Source organism: Macaca thibetana, chromosome 2, assembly GCF_024542745.1.
Source record: "Macaca thibetana thibetana isolate TM-01 chromosome 2, ASM2454274v1, whole genome shotgun sequence".
Taxonomy (NCBI): domain Eukaryota; kingdom Metazoa; phylum Chordata; class Mammalia; order Primates; family Cercopithecidae; genus Macaca; species Macaca thibetana.
Genome location: NC_065579.1, coordinates 24,211,788 through 24,230,477, shown reverse-complemented (window position 1 = coordinate 24,230,477; position 18,690 = coordinate 24,211,788). Strand labels below are relative to the sequence as shown.

At 42.6% G+C, this 18,690-nt stretch overlaps 2 protein-coding genes across 5 annotated transcripts in view; one reads left to right on the top strand and one right to left on the bottom strand.

Annotated features, from left to right (window-relative positions):
• Positions 1-802, top strand: part of UBE2E1 (ubiquitin conjugating enzyme E2 E1) — an 85,016-nt gene extending 84,214 nt beyond the window's left edge. For both annotated transcript variants that reach the window (XM_050779517.1, XM_050779519.1), the window contains one exon: positions 7-802. In XM_050779517.1, the coding sequence (XP_050635474.1) occupies positions 7-104 (98 nt within the window). In that variant the 3' untranslated portion in view covers positions 105-802. The remainder of the gene's footprint in view (positions 1-6) is intronic.
• Positions 499-18,690, bottom strand: part of NKIRAS1 (NFKB inhibitor interacting Ras like 1) — a 32,230-nt gene continuing 14,038 nt past the window's right edge. For all 3 annotated transcript variants that reach the window (XM_050779521.1, XM_050779522.1, XM_050779520.1), the window contains exons 3-4: positions 10,619-10,864; positions 499-2,788 (exon numbers count right to left, since the gene is read on the bottom strand). In XM_050779521.1, coding sequence (XP_050635478.1) covers positions 2,550-2,788; positions 10,619-10,864 — 485 coding nt within the window. In that variant the 3' untranslated portion in view covers positions 499-2,549. The remainder of the gene's footprint in view (positions 2,789-10,618; positions 10,865-18,690) is intronic.

Genomic DNA, 18,690 nt, shown 5'->3' with positions numbered 1-18,690 from the left:
TTCCAGCCGACCCCTTGGTGGGAAGTATTGCCACTCAGTATATGACCAACAGAGCAGAACATGACAGAATGGCCAGACAGTGGACCAAGAGATACGCTACATAAACTGGGTTTTCACAGTTCTTACATTATTTGTCACAGAAGAGAGCTGCTTATGATTCTGAAGGGGTCAGGGAGGGTGGGAGTTGGTAAAGAGTAGGGTATTTCTATAACAGATATTATTCAGTCTTATTTCCTAAGATTTTGTTGTAACTTAAGGTATCTTGCTACAGTAGACAGAATTGGTAATAGCAACTTTTAAAATTGTCATTAGTTCTGCAATATTAGCTGAAATGTAGTACAGAAAAGAATGTACATTTAGACATTTGGGTTCAGTTGCTTGTAGTCTGTAAATTTAAAACAGCTTAATTTTGTACAGGTTACACATATGGCCATTTATGTAAAGTCCCTCTAAGACTACATACTTTTTGTTTAAAACAAAATTGGAATTTGTTTTCCCTTCTTGGAAGGGAACATTGATATTTAACAGAGTTTTTAGAGACTGTCATCTCATATATATAAAATGGACACGTGGCTGTAAGACACCATATAGGAGATGAGTAATGTGTTTTATTTTATATGCCAATCTACTTTGTTTAAAAAAGGTTTAAATCAGGACTTGTGAAAACCTGTAGTGAAATACCTTAAGCTGTTAACTGTAAGGCGTGGAATAGGAGTTGCTCAGTGGATTGGTTATATGTTGTGGACTACTTAAGTCTGCATTTGTTACTGTGCTAATAAACAATATTAAAAACCGCCTAATACTGCTGTGTTCATTTACTTTTATTTTGCCTTTTGGTTGCTGTTTGCAGATTCTTCTGAAATCGATAGGTATCTGCTTCTAAAACAAGCTAAAAATAATGCATATTTAGTAGGTATTATTTACCCATATTAGGATCTGTACTTTACACAGCTGTAGATGTTGAGGTATCCTAGACAAGGTTAAATAATCTACCCCATTTAGGCTTCAAAGATGAACCCTACTGCATTTTTTTTTAAAGCGTTTTCTGACTTGCAGATGCTGTAGTAGCAAGTACATGGGAAATGGGTTCTGTCAGGGATAAACTGGTACACTGCCGTAGGGGGCATTTTGGCAGTACCTAAGTATACACATGGCATGACCCAGCAGTGCTGTTTCTGTGTGTCTTTCATTACAGAATTTAAAAAGAATTTGTAACTCTGTCTGTACTAATATAGACTACGTTGCATTAGCAGGAAACAAAACAAACTGGAAGGTACTTATTTAAAAATCATTATGAAAGCATTTGTCCATCTATGTAACATGTATGGAGGGAAAAGCTAGATTAATATTCAATAACTGGGGGAAAAGGTAAGGGGTGAGTTAGTGTCTGAGTGGTAATTTTTTGACCAAAAAATGAATTTATGAGAAATTTTGAAGAATTCTACTGTAGCAGCAATAGCTGATTTATAAGTATTGTCTTTTATATGTAGTAGTTCTTCACTTGAGCTCATGAAAAAAAGTATTCCATTTAAGATGTTACAAATTACTTGATGTTTTAATATGTTCTTTGCCGAATAGCTTATTTTACATTTCAATCAAAATAGTTATTTCACAGATGAAACCACTAGCTTGCTTACTTCCTTTTAAATTAATAAAGTTACAATCAGCCACATTGCTCAAGTCTTGCCAAAATCTTTAGAGAAACAACACAAATTCATACATCTAAGTTAGACCATCTAGAGCCCAGTATTTTTGATACTTTCATTGTATATGACTAGTTTTCTAGAAGACTATTCCAGAAGATACAGTCTTCCTTCCAGAAAATACGGCTTTACTGTCCTTAAGTGCCTAACCATTTTCCAGAGGAGGAGCAAACAGTTTGCCCTCAAGTATCTGGTCTACCAACAGGGATCTGGCTGAAGAAAAAACGGCCTTAGAGTGTGATGAACCTACTTACACTACCTGGCACCTCAAATCATGCGAAACATTCTAATTTGACCCTAAATCACGGGTCTTAGTCTGTTTAGCAAAATCTCCACAGGATGAAATTTAGCTTACTGCCCCACACTGTTCAATGTTTTGGGTCCAATTTAGACATAAAAAGTGTTCTATAATCCTAGACGTTAGATAAATGAACTTTTTAAAAACAAAGTCATGTCTGAGCTTAGAAGTTTGCATAATGTAACAGAATGATTTATGGTATCTTCTGAAACAGCTTGGGGATAGGGGGAAGTTACACATAGGTGCATTTGCATAACTGTCCAAACTTTATTTTACTGTTTTCACAAGTACAACATAAATAACAAAGGTGCTATTTCAAAGACAGGTTTCAAACAATGAGAATAAGAATATATTATTTCATAACAGGCAATAATAACCTTAGCCCAAATACTTTTAACATCTAAAGTGCATTAAATGACTTCCTTGGGAATCTTCCTAAGGACCAAAGGTAGATACAAACGGCCTATTTTAAATAGTGATATTACTCCATGTTCACAGACACTTAAAGGCAGTCGCTATTCAACATACAATTGTGAAATTACTGATTTTTAGTTCTCAGAACTAGAGTTACCTTTGTTTTTCCTCCCAGGCAAAGGAAAGCTTGATTTGCTCTGGGGTTGAGAAAGTTTACTGGCTAATAAAGTGAATGGTTCAATCAGAGTTTTCCGATCTGTAACAGTCACCTCCCACAGTCTCACTTTCTCAGTTTTTGCCCACTGCTGTGCCACTTCAGCGTCCACTTGTCTCTGCTCAGAAAGGTCGATTTTGTTTCCTAATACAACAATTGCTACCTGAAAGAAAACGGATTGAAAAGATCATACTAGTACTTTGCCAACATCAGTTCCTGGGCAAAATGGAGACATAGGGAAAACTGTTCCACTTAACAAACCTGCTTCATTAAACTCATTCTCAAGTGTGACTGGATATTAGGGTATCACCTTACTCCTTAATGCGTTTTTGTTAAAAATGCAGATGCTCGGCTGGGTGCAGTGACTCATGCCTGTATTCCCAGCATTTTGGGAGGCCGAGGCTCATGGATCTCTTGAGGTCAGGAGTTCGAGACCACCCTGGCCAACAGGGTGAAACCCCATCTCTACTGAAAATAAGAAAATTAGCCGGGCATGGTGGCATACGCCTGTAGTCCCCTCTACTTGGGAGGCTGACGCAGGAGAATCACTTGAACCTGGGAGGCAGAGGTTGCAGTAAGCCGAGATGGCACCACTGCACTCCAGCCTGGGTGACTGCACAAAACTCCATCTCAAAAAAAAAAAAAAAAAAAAAAAAAAAAAAGGCAGATGCTCTAGTTTGCTAACTATAAAAAAAAAAAAAAAAATTAGCTTAGGTATGAATGGAAGATAGACTTGGGAAATAGGCATCTAGGATACAGACTGGTTTCAATGAGTCTGCATTTCAGTTTGGCTATACTTGATGTATGACAGATTTGCAACACAGTACTTCAAAATAAGACAACTGAAGCTGTGGGAGTTCTGTATCCATGAGAACAGGGATTGTTATGTTCACATTATTCCCAATACTAGACTGCTAAGGATCTGTTAAATGTATGGGCCAAAAAAACAAGTATGTGCCAACAGGAACATTTTACACGAATGCTTACTATACACCAGGCACTAAAAGTGACCAGAATACAGCAGTCAAAGCTTGGGGGAAGGAGAAGAGACCCCAAACCAGATTTTCAGATAGTGCCCATAAAGATTACACGGGATGCTGTGACAGTAGAGGAGGGGCAGCAAGAACTGTCATAAGAAGGTCCCTCTGAGGAGCAGCAGTGAACTCATCAGACCTTGGAACCACTACCGTCTTCCTTCCTGTCTGTACGTTGAGCTTGAGCTCCCTGTGCTCCAGGTAAGGCCATGCCTTGCTGGCAGGATGAAAGTGGGCCCAGAGCTCCGGTTTTCTAGGGGGATCACATACTCTATCTCACCCTTCAAGCCCTCCTGTCATTCTTCATCACCCAAATTTTCATCTTCGTGTACATCCCCTACTGTGACTTCCATCTCCCTCTCCTCCCAACTGCAGAAACTCGTTCACTTTACCCCTTGGAATTCAGCAAGACTCACCCCCACTGCGTCCTCCACCTCAGCTTTGAATGTTCCCTTCACCTTTCCTAGTGGCCTTGCAGTCCTGCTTCCCCTATCATTCCCCTCCTACCACTACCACGAGGTTCAGGTAAGATGTCCTCCTTGCCCCTCAATGCTACCTCCAATGGTGTCCTCTAAAACCCCTGCAGAAGGCTGATGCTATCAGTCTGTTGTACCTACTAACCCTGGGCTGGCCACCCAACTGCTCATCACAGAGCTGGCTCATGGTCAACCCGTCCTCGCCGTTACTCTGGTCATAATTCTTAGTGATTTCACTAGCCATGCGGATGCTGCTTCCAAGTAACCTGGTCTCTCATTCTTTGACTTCTCCAGTGGTCTCATCATCCTTACCTCAGCCATCCACCAGTCTCTCTCTCTGTCTCTCTCTCTCTCTCTCTCTTTGCAGCCTTGGGTTTCTGGGCTCAAGCGATCCTGATCCTCCTCCTCAGCCTACCAAGCAGCTGTGACCACAGGCATGCGCCATCATGCCCAGCTATTTTTTTTGTTTTTAGAGATGGGGTCTTACTTTGTTGCTGGAGCTGGTCTCAAACTCCTTGCTTCAAGCAATCCTCCTGCCTCAGCTCCACAAAGTGCTGGGATTACAGGCATGAACCACCACACCCAGCCTAGACCTTGACATTGTAACTGCTCTCTCTGATCTCAGCTCCAGGCATCCCACTCTGACTCCTGCCTTCCCAGTCGTGCCTAATGCCCCCAGTGCAAGAATTCCAACCACCACAAGGACATACAGCCTACTGGCTCTACTACCTTTATCACTGTCCTTCCACCCTACTCATGTGCTTAATTCCTCCCTACCCAGCTTAGATTATTTTTATTCACTCCCTCGCCCCCATTATCCCACCATATTCACCTGGCAAAACCCCTCCCTTGTTAAATTTAACTGTTAACCAGACTCTGCCTACACCATTTAGCTGAATATGGCCGGAGAAAAACATACAACCCTGCTGGCCCAGATCACACCACAGACCTCAAATGAACTGGCGTTCTCCGGCAAATGTATTACATTTTCTCCATTTACTCTGTAATGAGACATCGCATACCTTGGTGCCCTTCTACAAGTTCCAGTATCTACTCTTCCCCACTTTCCTTTCACCGGATGACCATATTGTTTCAGTAAGATACGCAATTAGAAGAGAATTTCAGCCGGGCGCGGTGGCTCACGCCTGTAATCCCAGGACTTTGGGAGGCAGAGGCGGATGGATCACGAGGTCAGGAGATCGAGACCATCCTGGCTAACATGGTGAAACCCCATCTCTACTAAAAATACAAAAAAATTAGCCGGGCGTGGTGGCGGGCACCTGTAGTTCCAGCTACCCAGGAGGCTGAGGCAGGAGAACGGCGTGAACCCGGGAGACAGAGCTTGCAGTGAGCTGAGATCACACCACTGCACTCCAGCCTGGGCCACAGAGCGAGACCCCATCTCAAAAAAAAAAAAAAAAAAAAGAGTGTTTCCACATCCTTCCGCCACCACATCTAACAACCTACCATCTTCCAAGCCCATTCGCTCTGCCCTAAAACCCATCCTCCTTTACCTGGACAAGGATGTCACTCCTGCACTTAGTCCCCTCATCATCAGTTTTCTCCCATTAGCATACAAACACAGTGTTATCTAAATAAAACAAACGGCCAGGCATGGTGGCTCATACCTGTAATCCCAGCACTTTGGGAGGCTGAGGTGGGTGGATCACCTGAGGTCAGTAGTTCAAGACCAGCCTGTCCTGTCCAACATGGTGAAACCCCATCTCTACTAAAAATACAAAAATTAGCCAGCCGTGGTGGTGAAAATGCCTGTAATCCCAGCTACTTGGGAGGCTGAGGCAGGAAAATCACTTGAACCTGGGAGGCGGAGGTTGCGGTGGGCCGAGTTCATGCCACCGCACTCTAGCCTGGGCAACAGCGAGATTCCATCTCAAAAAAAAAAAAAACAAGGATGATACAACTATAGCCACAGGATGAATATTATTCATCAGTTACCAAGAAAAAAAGGCAGGGGGCGGGTAGGTGTGGTAGCTCACACCTGTAATCCCAACAGTGTGAGAGGCTGAAGAAGGAGGACTGTTTGAGACCAGGAGTTTGAGACTAGCCTGAACAACATAACAAGACCTGCCTCTACAATTAAAAAAAAAAAAAAAAAAAAAACAGAAAAAAGTCTGGGTACTGATATGCAAAGAACTCCAAGATATGCTACATGAAAAATAGAAGGTACAAGATAGTATGTACCTGGTGTAAGAAAGGGGAAAAAAGGCTAGGCACATGGTGGCTCACACTCGTAATCCCAGCACTTTGGGAGGCCAAGGCAGGAGGATCACTTGAAGCCAGGAGTTGGAGACCAGCCTGGACCACATAGCAAGACCTTGTCTTTACAAAAAAAAATAAAATAAAAATAAAAATTAGGCAAGCATGGTGATGCACGCCTGTAGTCCCAGCTACTTTAGGAGACTGAGGCAGAAGGTCACTGGAGCCCAGAAGTTTTAGGCTGCAATGAGCTATGATCATGCCATAGCTCCCCGCCACAGAGTAAGACCCTGTCTGAAATAAGGGGAAAAAAAAAAGAGGAGGAAAAATACTTTTTAACGTAGACTCCTATTTGCTTGTATTTATATAAAGAAACTTTGGACAACTGCCTCAAAACTGGTAAAAATATTTTAAAAAGCATGCTTAATGTATAGGATCTTGGTGGTTGAGGACAGATGTGGGAACCAGACTCAACACAGTCCCCATTTCTGAACCATGTGCAAACATTACTGACTCAATTTTTAAAACCAAACATGAAAATAAATACATGCAACTTAAACCATGTCATTCCTTTGCCCCAAACCAGTGCCTTCTGATCTCACTAAAAGTGAAAAGCAAAGTGCCCTCATCACCTACAACATACCTGCTAGCCCACTCTGGCTTCACTGCTGATTCCTGAACGTGGCAAGCAAATTCCGACCTCAGATCCTTGGCACTAGCTATTCCCTCCACCTGGAGCACTCTTCCTTCCAGACATCAGCTTTGCTCCCTCCATCCTTACTTCCTTCAAATATCTGCTACAGTCACACAAAATAGCACCCTCATTCCCCATTCTGCTTTTCTACATAGCATCACTCTTTGTAATGTATTAAATATATTTATTTACTGTCTCTCTCACTCCAAAAATAGAAGATTTACTGAGATATGGGCTGTTTTGTTCTCTAACACATTCCCTGTACCTAGAACAATGCCTGGCACATAGTAGTTGCTCAATAAGCATTCACTGAATTAATATGATTATGGGGATTGAAGAAGCATATGAGGAAGGTACTATTATTCTCCTTTTACAGATAAGGAAACTGAAGCAGAAAAGCTGAGAACCAAAGCCAAGATTTAAGTATCTAGTACATGAGTGTTCATTGACCTTTCAACTTCTGTGGGGCAGAGAGCGGTCTCTGGAGGATACCCAATAAATAATTACAGCATTTGCCTGTTTCGGTGGGAAAGATGGAAAATACGGGGGAGAGGAGTTTTCATGCCTTCTTACATCTTTTCAAAACCTTGTGAATATGTTATCTATTTACAAAGTAAATTAGTATTCTAAATAAAATATCAATAACCCAGATGTCTTACAACAGATAATGGTTAAAAAGAGTTTGGTACATACCACGGTATACTACTCACCAAGAAAAAGAAATGAACTACTGATACATGCAGTGACTTGGATGAATCTCCAGAGAATATGTGAGTGAAAAAAGCCAATCCCAAAAGATCACATATTGTATGATTTATTTTATTTATTTATTTATTTTTTTGAGATGGAGTCTTGCTCTGTCACCCAGGCTGGTGTGATCTCAGCTCACTGCTGCAACCTCTGCCTCCCAGATTTCAAGCGATTCTCCTGCCTCAGCCTCCTGAGTAGCTGGGGTTACAGGTGCGCACCACCACACCAGGCTACTTTTTGTATTTTTTTAGTAGAAACAAAGTTTCACCATGTGGGTTAGGCTGGACTCAAACTCCTGACCTCATGATCCACCCACCTCGGCCTCCCAAAGTACTGGGATTACAGGTGTGAGCCACTGTGCCTGGCCTGTATGATATCTTTTATGTCAGGGGTCCCCAACCCCTAGGTCATGCATGGTACCAGTGCAGGGCCTGTTAGGAACCGGGCCACACAACAGGAGGTGAGCAGGAAGCGAGTAAGCATGACCACCTGAGCTCTGCCTCCTGTCAGATCAGTGCTGGCACGAGATTCTCACAGGAGCTCGAGAATCGAATTGTGAACTGCACACATGAGGGATCTAGGTTGCACGCTCTTTCTGAGAATCCAATGGCTGATGATCTGAGGGGGAACAGCTTCATCCCCAAACCACCCCAACTCCATCTGTGGAAAAACGGTCATCCACAAAACTGGTCCCTGATGCCAAAAAGACTGGGGACCACTGATTTATGTAACAATCTTGAAATGACACAATTATAGAAATGGAGACCAGATTAGTGGTTACCAAGGGTTAAGGTGGGGGTGAAGATGGGAAGGAAGTGGGCAGCTATAAAAGAGTAACATGAGGGATCTTTGTGGTGGTGGAAATGTTCTGTGTCTTGACAATCAACATAAATACAGTGGTTATGATGTACTACAGTTTTGAAGATGGTACCACTGGGACAAACGGGTAAGGGACCTCTCTGTGTTACTTCTTAAAACTGCATGTGACTCAACAACTGTCTCAAAATAAAAGCTTAACAAAAAAGCATATGAAAATATAAGTTAAGGCCGGGCGCGGTGGCTCAAACCTGTAATCCCAGCACTTTGGGAGGCCGAGACGGGCAGATCACGAGGTCAGGAGATCGAGACCATCCTGGCTAACATGGTGAAACTCCGTCTCTACTAAAAAGTACAAAAAAAACTAGCCAGGCGAGGTGGTGGGCGCCTGTAGTCCCAGCTACTTGGGAGGCTGAGGCAGGAGAACGGCTTAAACCCGGGTGGCGGAGCCTACAGTGAGCTGAGATCCGGCCACTGCACTCCAGCCTGGGCGACAGAGCTAGACTCTGTCCCAAAAAAAAAAAAAAAAAAAAAAAAAGAAAGAAAATATAAGTTAAGAACATCTAGCCAGTACTTTTTGTTGTTGCTGTTTGTTTTGGTTTTTGGTTTTCTTCTACCATCTAGCCAGTACTGTTAATCAGTATATTATCTGGTTCCCTAGACAATGAAGAGTCTGCCACGTGAAGATCTGGAGAAAGATTGGAGATAAGACAGTTTCAGGCAGGGAAACAAGCCACTGAGAAAGTTTAATAGGAGAACAAAACTATCATGTTGAAAAAACAAAGTAGACCAGTGTCACCGGAGTATAGTGAGAGACAAGCAGATGATAAAGATGAGATGAAAAGGATAGGCGTGGGCCAGGTAATCTAAATCTTTACAGACCACTGTAAGGCATATGAATCTTATGTTTAAGTGGTATATGGGTAGAATCCAATAATTATTAGCTCTTTTTTTTTTTTTTTTTTCTCGGTAAGCCTGAAGACAAGAATCCTATGTACCCAAGGAGATAATAAAAAGCCCAAGGAGGCTGAGCACAGTGGCTCACGTCTGTAATCTCAGCACTTTGGGAGGCTGAGGCAGGTGGATCACAAGGTCAGGAGATTGAGACCATCCTGGCTAACACGGTGAAACCCTGTTTCTACTAAAAATACAAAAAATTAGTGGGCATGGTAGCACATGCCGGTAGTCCCAGCTACTCGGGAGGCTGAGGCAGGAGAATCGTTTGAACCTGGGAGGCAGGGGTTGCAGTGAGCCAAGATCGTGCCATTGCACTCCAGCCTGGGTGAAAGAGAGAGACTCTGTCTCAAAAACAAACAAACAAATTTTAAAAACCCATGGAAACAGCAATACCAAAGAACATAAAATGAATTATGTAGTACTTGAGATAAGAAGTCATTAAAATTCAACTTGTACATAGTAACAAGCAAAAGGCAGAAAGTCAAATTCTGGTCCTGACTAAATTCAGTCAGTCCTGTATTTCTTGGGTTAAGAAAAAAATTCTAGGCCGGGCATGGTGGCTCACACCTGTAATCCCAGCACTTTGGAAGGCCAAGGCCAGCAGAGCATTTGAGGTTAGGAGTTCAAGACCAGCCTGGTCAACATGGTGATACCCTGTCTCCACTAAAAATATAAAAATTAACCGGGCGTAGTGGCACACACCTGTAATCCCAGCTACTGGGGAGGCTGAAGCAGTAGCTGGTTCTCCTCTGGGGAGGAGAATCGCTTGTACCTGGGAGGCGGAGGTTGCAGAGAGCCAAGATCGTACCATTGCACTTTGCACTCCTGCCTGGGAGACAGAGCGAGACTCCGTTTCAAAAAACAAAACAAAAACAAAAACAAAAAAACAAAAAAGAAAAGAAAAGAAAAGAAAAGAAAAAAACTGTAAAGGGTTAAGGTTTTACAGATACTAAGAATACATTGTAATGATCTGAAAATAAACTACCCAAAAGTCTGTGCTATAATTTAAATGGTATTATAATTCACATTTGGCATTTTTATCCACTTGCCTCTTTTTTGTCTTTGAACTTATCAATTTCTTTCTTCAGAAGCTCCACTCTTTGAAAGGATTCAAGGTTATTCACACTGTACACAAGAACAAAGCCATCAGCAAATGAAAAATAATGCTTTGGCAGCTCCACGCCTTCCTGTAGACCTCTGGTGTCATAAAGATGTAACTGTTCTTTTACTCCTCGGTCTGTTTCCACTGAAGCCATGTACACATCTTCCATTGTTTCGCAATCTTCCATTCCTGGGATTAAGAAAAGAAATTACTCTTTTTGGCTAAGCCAGTGAACTGCTCAGTATTTTCTTGTCCCTTAGAAACTGGCTTTCTAGGTTTCCTATTTACCACATATAATAATCACATTTCTATTTTACTTTTTTTTGAAACAGGGTCCTGTTCTGTTGCCCAGGCTAAAGTGCAGTGGCTCAATCTCAGCTCACTGCAACCTCTGCTTCCTGGGCTCAAGGGATCCTCCCACTTTAGCCTCCCAAGTAGTCCCTCCCAGCTGGGACTACAGGTGCCATCATGCCCAGCTACTTTTTGTAGAGACGGGCTTTCACCATGTGGCCCAGGCTGGTCTCGAACTCCTGGACTCAAGCAATCTACCCACTTTGGCCTCTAAAAGTGCTGGGATTACAGGTGTGAGGCACTGCACCTGGCATAAACAAAATTCTTTTAAAAAATACTTCTTCTGCATAAAAATAAAAATCCCCTTCTTGTTTATGATATTTTAAAAATGCATTTTACCACTTTGTTTCATTTTGCAAGTTTTATCTCTTCAACTAGTCTCTAAGTTTACTGAGTGAAAGGAACCATTCTGTATACACAGCAAATATTCAGTAAGCCCTTGTTGATAAAGGAATTAAAGGGAGAAGATTAGCACTCTGAATTTTAATAATAGTGGAGAGACATGTGATAAGACAGGTAAGGTATAGTCCCAGTAATCACCTCCATATTTAAATATGAGGCCAGGTGCGGTGGCTCACGCCTATAATCCCAGCACTTTGGGAGGCCAAGGTGGGCAGATCACCTGAGGTCAGGAGTTCAAGACCAGTCTGGCCAACATGGTCAAACCCCGTCCCTACTAAAAATACAAAAATTCACTGGGTGTGGTGGCGGGCGCCTGTAATCCCAGCTACTCAGGAGGTTGAGGCAGGGAGAATTGCTTGAACCCGGGAGGCAGAGGTTGCAGTGAGCCGAGATCATGCCATTGCACTCCAGCCTGGGCGAGAGAGCGAGACTCCATCTTAAAAAATAATTTAAAAAAATAAAAATAAATAAATGTGAGATACATCCAGAGGTAAAATCACATGGGTAACATCCTTTATCCCCCCAAGTTTATGTTTTTTTTTTTTTTTTTTTTTTTTTGAGCCCCGGCCGAGGGGTCAATCTGCAGCGCTAGAGCATGTGCTTGCGCATAACTGGGGCCGCTGCCCCCCCGCGGGCGGCCCAGCGGTAACCTGGAGTGGGCAATTTTCCAGGGATTTTGCCACGACAGGCCTCAACCCGTAATACCAAGGCGAATGGCGTGTGAGGGGGACGGTGTCTGACGGGGATACGCACTGCTGCGTAGTGAGTGCCCCTCTGTGCTCCCATGCGTTCCCCGCCCTCCCCGAGTGCATCGCGCGCGTTGTGCCTTTGCCATGAGTTCGACATAAGTCCCAAGCTGTCGTGTCAGCCATCAGACGCGCAGGTTTAGTTGAAGGCAGCTTGGGTCTGCAGGGCTGCTGTGTACTTGACATAAACCGATTCAGTGTGGAACCGGCTACTCCTGACTAAAAGGGTAATCGACCTTTTACAAACAACCACCATGCAGGAGTATGTGTGACAAGCATTAAAGCTTTTAGTTAATCTGTCACTCCTAAACGGAATTAGGTTTTATATATAGTTGGGGACAACATAGACACCTTTACAGTCCAGATTCTATGGTTGGTAAAAGATCTTACACAAGGGTCCAGTGAAATGTGCATCCTGAGTACGAGTGGTGGGCAAGGATGCACGTATGCGCTCATACATGGGCATTCGATGAATGAACGTGTCCCGAATGAAGATAACTAGACGATGAAGGGTATAAACTGTGCACCACTGCCCTACCCCCCAGTTATGAACTTTCCTGGATTCTTTAAATGTGGGCTGAAGATAATGGCACTTGAAGGGTGCTGGGATGGCTTTACAGGACTTGATCCCACCAGTTAAGTGAAAGCTGCGCCAGGTGAGGGCCCCGGTGCTTGGTACTCACTTGTGCGCCGATCTGAACAGGATTCAGTAAAATGACTTAGATGCTTATCTAGTATTTGACAAAAATATTTTGTGAAACAATGCAAATCCCCACATACTAATGCAACATGTACAGCCATGTGTACATCTCCAGAGGTAAAATCACATGGGTGACCAACACGCCAAGCAGATTGGCCTACACCCCCAACTGGAATGGTCATACAATTTAAGTCAAATGTTTTAATGGTTTTTCAAGGATTCAAAAAAAAAAAACAAAACAAAACAAAACAAAACAAACAAACAAAAAAAACTCTAGTTACAGTTTTCCTAAACAACCTATATACTGTAGAATGATTTGTTCCAGATGCCTTACATGAAATGTCCTTAAGTATTAGATTACATAAAATCTCCATAAGTATTAGATTAAAAGGAATAATCACATGGTAATATATAGATTGCATCATGAGAAACCAAAAATTTACTTTCATCAACATAACTCATAAAGAATGTATTCAGTGTTTAGAAAGGTAAAATTATTCATAAATTTGATTATGTATATACATGTCTGTGTCATCCTGTCATAAATTAAGCCCTAAGGAAATTAAAGGTTATCTATTAAGACACAAACATACTGGGCTTTGATTACAAATTAATTTAAAAGCAAAAACTATCAAGTGTTTTGTCACGTGACGTTTTATCTACCAAAAGCCAGTCCTGTTAGCCCACCCCTACCTGCCTCTCCAAAAGGGGGTCTAAAGCTTAGACCTTTTGATATTTTGGTATTCTAAAGATCAAATGAAGTCAAGAGTCTTCCACTAGTTCTCTAGATCTCCTCTCCCACTCCATGCTGCTGGGCAACAACCTATCTCACATGCCAGGGGACGGCTTAAGGGTGCAATCTCTGGGGAGCGTAAAACAGAGGCTGTCTGGACTGTGGGATAAAGGCAATGAGTTCCACCATGAAAACGGGGCAATTAAGTGACATGCCTGCACACACACATACTGAATGTTGAAGTCCTCCAGCTCTCCCTTTCTGCTCCCAAAACACTGGCAGCCAGGACTTTATCCCCATCCAGAGGAATCTGGAGAATCTGGCCAATGGAAAAGGAGAAACTCCTAAATATACTGACATCTAGGCTTCCCCAACAAATGCCCCTGCCAGATCACTTTAGTGAAGCTCAAAGTCATGAACCCTATCCATATGCCTAGAGCTTCCAATTGGTTTTTTTTTGTTTTTTTTTGAGATGGAGTCTCGCTCTGTCACCCAGGCTGGAGTGCAGTGGCTGGATCTCGGCTCACTGCAAGCTCCACCTCCCAGATTTATGCCATTCTCCTGCCTCAGCCTCCGGAGTAGCTGGGATTACAGGCGCCCGCCACCTCGCCCAGCTAGTTTTTTTGTATTTTTTAGTAAAGACGGGGTTTCACTGTGTTAGCCAGGATGGTGTCGATCTCCTGACCTCGTGATCTGCCCGTCTCGGCCTCCCAAAGTGCTGGGATTACAGGCTTGAGCCACCGCGCCCCGCCCCAGTTGGCTTTTTAAGTCTTATTTATTTATTTATTTTTGAGACAGGGTCTCACTTTGTCATCTAGACTGGAGTTCATTGGGACAATCTCAGCTCATTGCAGCCTCGATCTCCTGGGCTCAAGCAATCCTCCCACCTCAGTCCTTCAAGTGGCTGGGACAACAGGTGCACACCACCAAGCCCCACTAATTCTTGTATTTTTTTGTACAGATGGGGTTTTACCATGTTGCCCAGGCTGGTCTCGAACTCCTGAGCTCAAGCTATCTGCCTGCCTCTGCCTCCCAAAGTGCTACGATTACAGGTGTGAGCCAATGCACTGGGCCTAGGTGTCCATTTTTAATTATGAACAGATAACCAAGGTTTAGTAGACACCTGAAGAAAACAGAGACTAACAAGAAGAGACCACTACAGAGGACACCAACTATACAAAGAAAAGAAAAACAAAACAAACAAAAAACTACCTAATCTATCAAAAAAATAAGATAGCACATCCATGAAATAGGAACAGGATACTGAAAAACAAAAACTCAATAGAAGGGCTGGAAAATAAAGATGAGGATATCTCCCAAAAAGCGGTACAAAAATATTGAGAGATGAGAAACAGGAAAGGAGAAATAAGAAAATTCAAAGACTAGTCCAGAAGGTCCAGCATCCAAAAAGATAGTTCCAGAAAAAAAGAACAGAGAACACAGAGGAAAGAAAGCAACAACAAAATAATTCAAAACTGAAGAACATGCATTTCCATCTAGAAGGGACCCTCTAACTGTCCACTACAGTAAATGAAAACAGACTGGCCAGGCACGGGGGCTCACACTTATAATCCCAGCACTTTGGGAGGCCGAGGCGGGCAGATCACCTGAGGTCAGGAGTTTGAGACCAGCCTGGCTAACATGGTGAAACCCTGTCTCTACTATAAATACAAAAATTAGCCAGGCATGGTGGCGCGTGCCTGTAATCGCAGCCACTCGGGAGGCTGAGCAGGGAGAACTGCTTGAACTCAGGAGGTGGAGGCTGCAGTGAGCTGAGATCGTGCCACTGCACTCCAACCTGGGCAACAGAGCGAGATTCCATTAAAAAAAAAGAAAAAGAAAAGATCAATTCTATGACGCATCACTGAAATTTCAGAACACTGGTGTCTTAGTCCATTTGTGCTTCTATAACAAAATACCACAGACTGGGTAATTCAAAAACAGAAAATTTATCTCTCACAGTTCTGGAGGCTGGGAAGTCCAAGATCAAGGTGCCAATAGGTTTGGTGTCTTGTTACAGCCCAGTCTCCACTGCAAGATGGAGCCTTATTGCTGCATCCTTGGGAGCGGTCAAATGTTGTGTCCTCACATGGTGGGAGAGACAGAAGGGCAAGAGAGCACTCCCTTCAACCTCAACCCTTTTATAAGGATGCTAATCTTTCATGATGGATTAGTCCTCATGAAGGTGAAGGGTGGAGCCCTCATGACTTAATCATCTCTTATAGGCCACACTGCTTAATACTGTTGCATTGGAGATTAAGTTTCAACATCAATTGTGGAGGAGATCCTATCCTTCAAACTACAGCGACCGGGAACAAAGAAGAAAGCCTAGAAAAGCTTCCACAGACAAAGCATCAAGAATCATAATGGTTCCCAGATTCTCAAAAGTAGCACTAGAAGCAAGAAGACAATAGAAGCTGGTAAAGTTAAAGAGACACACCTTCTATGAATCAGCAATTTCATTCCTAGATATGTATACCAGAATTTATCACGTAATAGCCAGGATACATGTACAATAATATTCCAGAGTAGCATTATTTCCAATAGCTCCGAACTGGAAATAACCCAAATGTTCATCAAGACAGAAGACAGGTAGTTTCATGCAATAAAATGTTACATCAATGAAAAGTAAAGAACCACAGCTATGGCAAAAAAGGATGAATCTTTTATTTATTTTTTTCTAAATAGAGATGGGGTCTCCTGATGTTGCCCAGGCTGATATCAAACTCTTGGGATCAAGTGATCTTCCCACCTCGGTCTCCCAAAGTGTTGGGATTCCAGTGGTGAGCCACCGTGCCTGGCCTGATGTGTCTTACAAATACAATGTTGAATAAAAGAAGCCAAACATGGATTAATTCATATAAAATCCATAGGGCAAAAATAAACTATACCATTTAGTGATACACACATATGTGGCAATTAAAAATAAAAAGAATGATTAACCAAAAGTCAAGGGAAGGAATGAGTTGCAACTGGACAGAGGAACACAAGAGAGCCACTGGCCTGTCCTCAATGTTGTACTTTTTGATCCATGTGGAGAGTTTGTGAAGGTTTGTCTTATAATTATTATTTTTTAATTTTTTATTATTATTATACTTTAAGTTCTAGGGTACATGTGCATAACGTGCAGGTTTGTTACATATGTATACTTGTGCCATGTTGCTGTGTTGCACCCATCAACTCGTCAGCACCCATCAACTCGTCATTTACATCAGGTATAACTCCCAATGCAATCCCTCCCCCTCCCCCCTCCCCCCTCCCCATGATAGGCCCCGGTGTGTGATGTTCCCCTTCCCGAGTCCAAGTGATCTCACTGATCAGTTCCCACCTATAAGTGAGAACATGCGGTGTTTGGTTTTCTGTTCTTGTGATAGTTTGCTAAGAATGATGGTTTCCAGCTGCATCCATGTCCCTACAAAGGACACGAACTCATCCTTTTTTATGGCTGCATAGTATTCCATGGTGTATATGTGCCACATTTTCTTAATCCAGTCTATCACTGATGAACATTTGGGTTGATTCCAAGTCTTTGCTATTGTGAATAGTGCCGCAATAAACATACGTGTGCATGTGTCTTTATAGCAGCATGATTTACAATCCTTTGAGTATATACCCAGTAATGGGATGGCTGGGTCATATGGTACATCTAGTTCTAGATCCTTGAAGAATCGCCATACTGTTTTCCACAATGGTTGAACTAGTTTACAATCCCACCAACAGTGTAAAAGTGTTCCTATTTCTCCACATCCTCTCCAGCACCTTGATTAAATCATATATGCAATGCTTTCAAAATTCTGAAAGGATATTATTTTTGACCTAGAGTTCTATACCCATCAAAATTACAATTCAAATATTAGTGCAAAATAAAGACAGTTTCAAACATACAAAGCCTCAAAAAATGTATCACGTATATTTTCTCAGAAAACTATTTGAGAAGACCCTCCATAACAGTTAACATGTAATCAGAGAAACAGAAAGAAACAGAACCTAACACAGATATGAAGCAAAGGAAATCACAAGCACAATTAGTAAATATCTCAATTTGGAAGCCCCAGCTTCACAACTAGGTGCCAGGCAGAGGGCAGGTTGAAGGCCGCCATCACTGAACGTTCTGTTCTACTGTACAACCTTTTCAACCCCAGAAAAGTACTGGAAAATGTGTTTCAAAAAAAAAAAAAAAAAAAGGTATAAGCCAAAAGAAGATGACAAGAGATCTAGGAAACAGGAAGTCAAAACCAGGGAGAGGCCAGCTGCAGTGGCTCACGGCTGTAATTCTAGTATTTTGGGAGGCCGAGGTGGGCAGATTGCTTCAGGCCAAGAGTTCGACACCAGCCTGGGCAACATGGTGAAACCCTGTCTCTACTAAAAATAAAAAAATTAGCCAGGCGTGGTGGTGCATGCCTGTAATCCCAGCTACTTGGGAGGCTGAGGCAGGAGAATCACTTGAAACTAGGAGGCGGAGGTTGCAGTGAGCCGAGATCGTGCCACTGCACTCCAGCCTGGGTGACAGAGCGAGACTCCGTCTCAAAAAAAAAAAAAAAAATCACAGGGAGAAACAAAGGGGAAGTTCCATGATCATGGAGGCACAGTAGATAAAAGAACACAGAGCTCCTGGAAGGACACAGCCAAGAACAAAACAGATTATCTGATGGAGCTGACCTCATGGAGAACTGAGAAACATCTGGACTACGTGGAAAGAACTAGCAAAAGGTATAAACAAAACTAAAGAAATGACAAATAAAGTATTCGTTTCCATGAAAACAACAACAAAAAAAGAATCACAGTATACTAAACTGCTTAACTGAGAATACAGCTGAGCCTTACACAACACAGGTTTGAACTTCACATGTCTCACATGTGGATTTTCTTTCTCCTCTGCCACTTGACAGCAAGACCAAACCCTCCTCCTCCTCCTCAGTCTACTCCACATAAAAACAATGAGGATGAAGACCTTTACGATGCACCACTTCCAGTTACGAAATAGTAAATATATGTTCTCTTCCTTATGATTTTTTTTTTTTTTTTGAGATGGAGAATCGCTTGAATCCAGGCGGTGGAGGTTGCAGTGAGCCAAGATCGCACC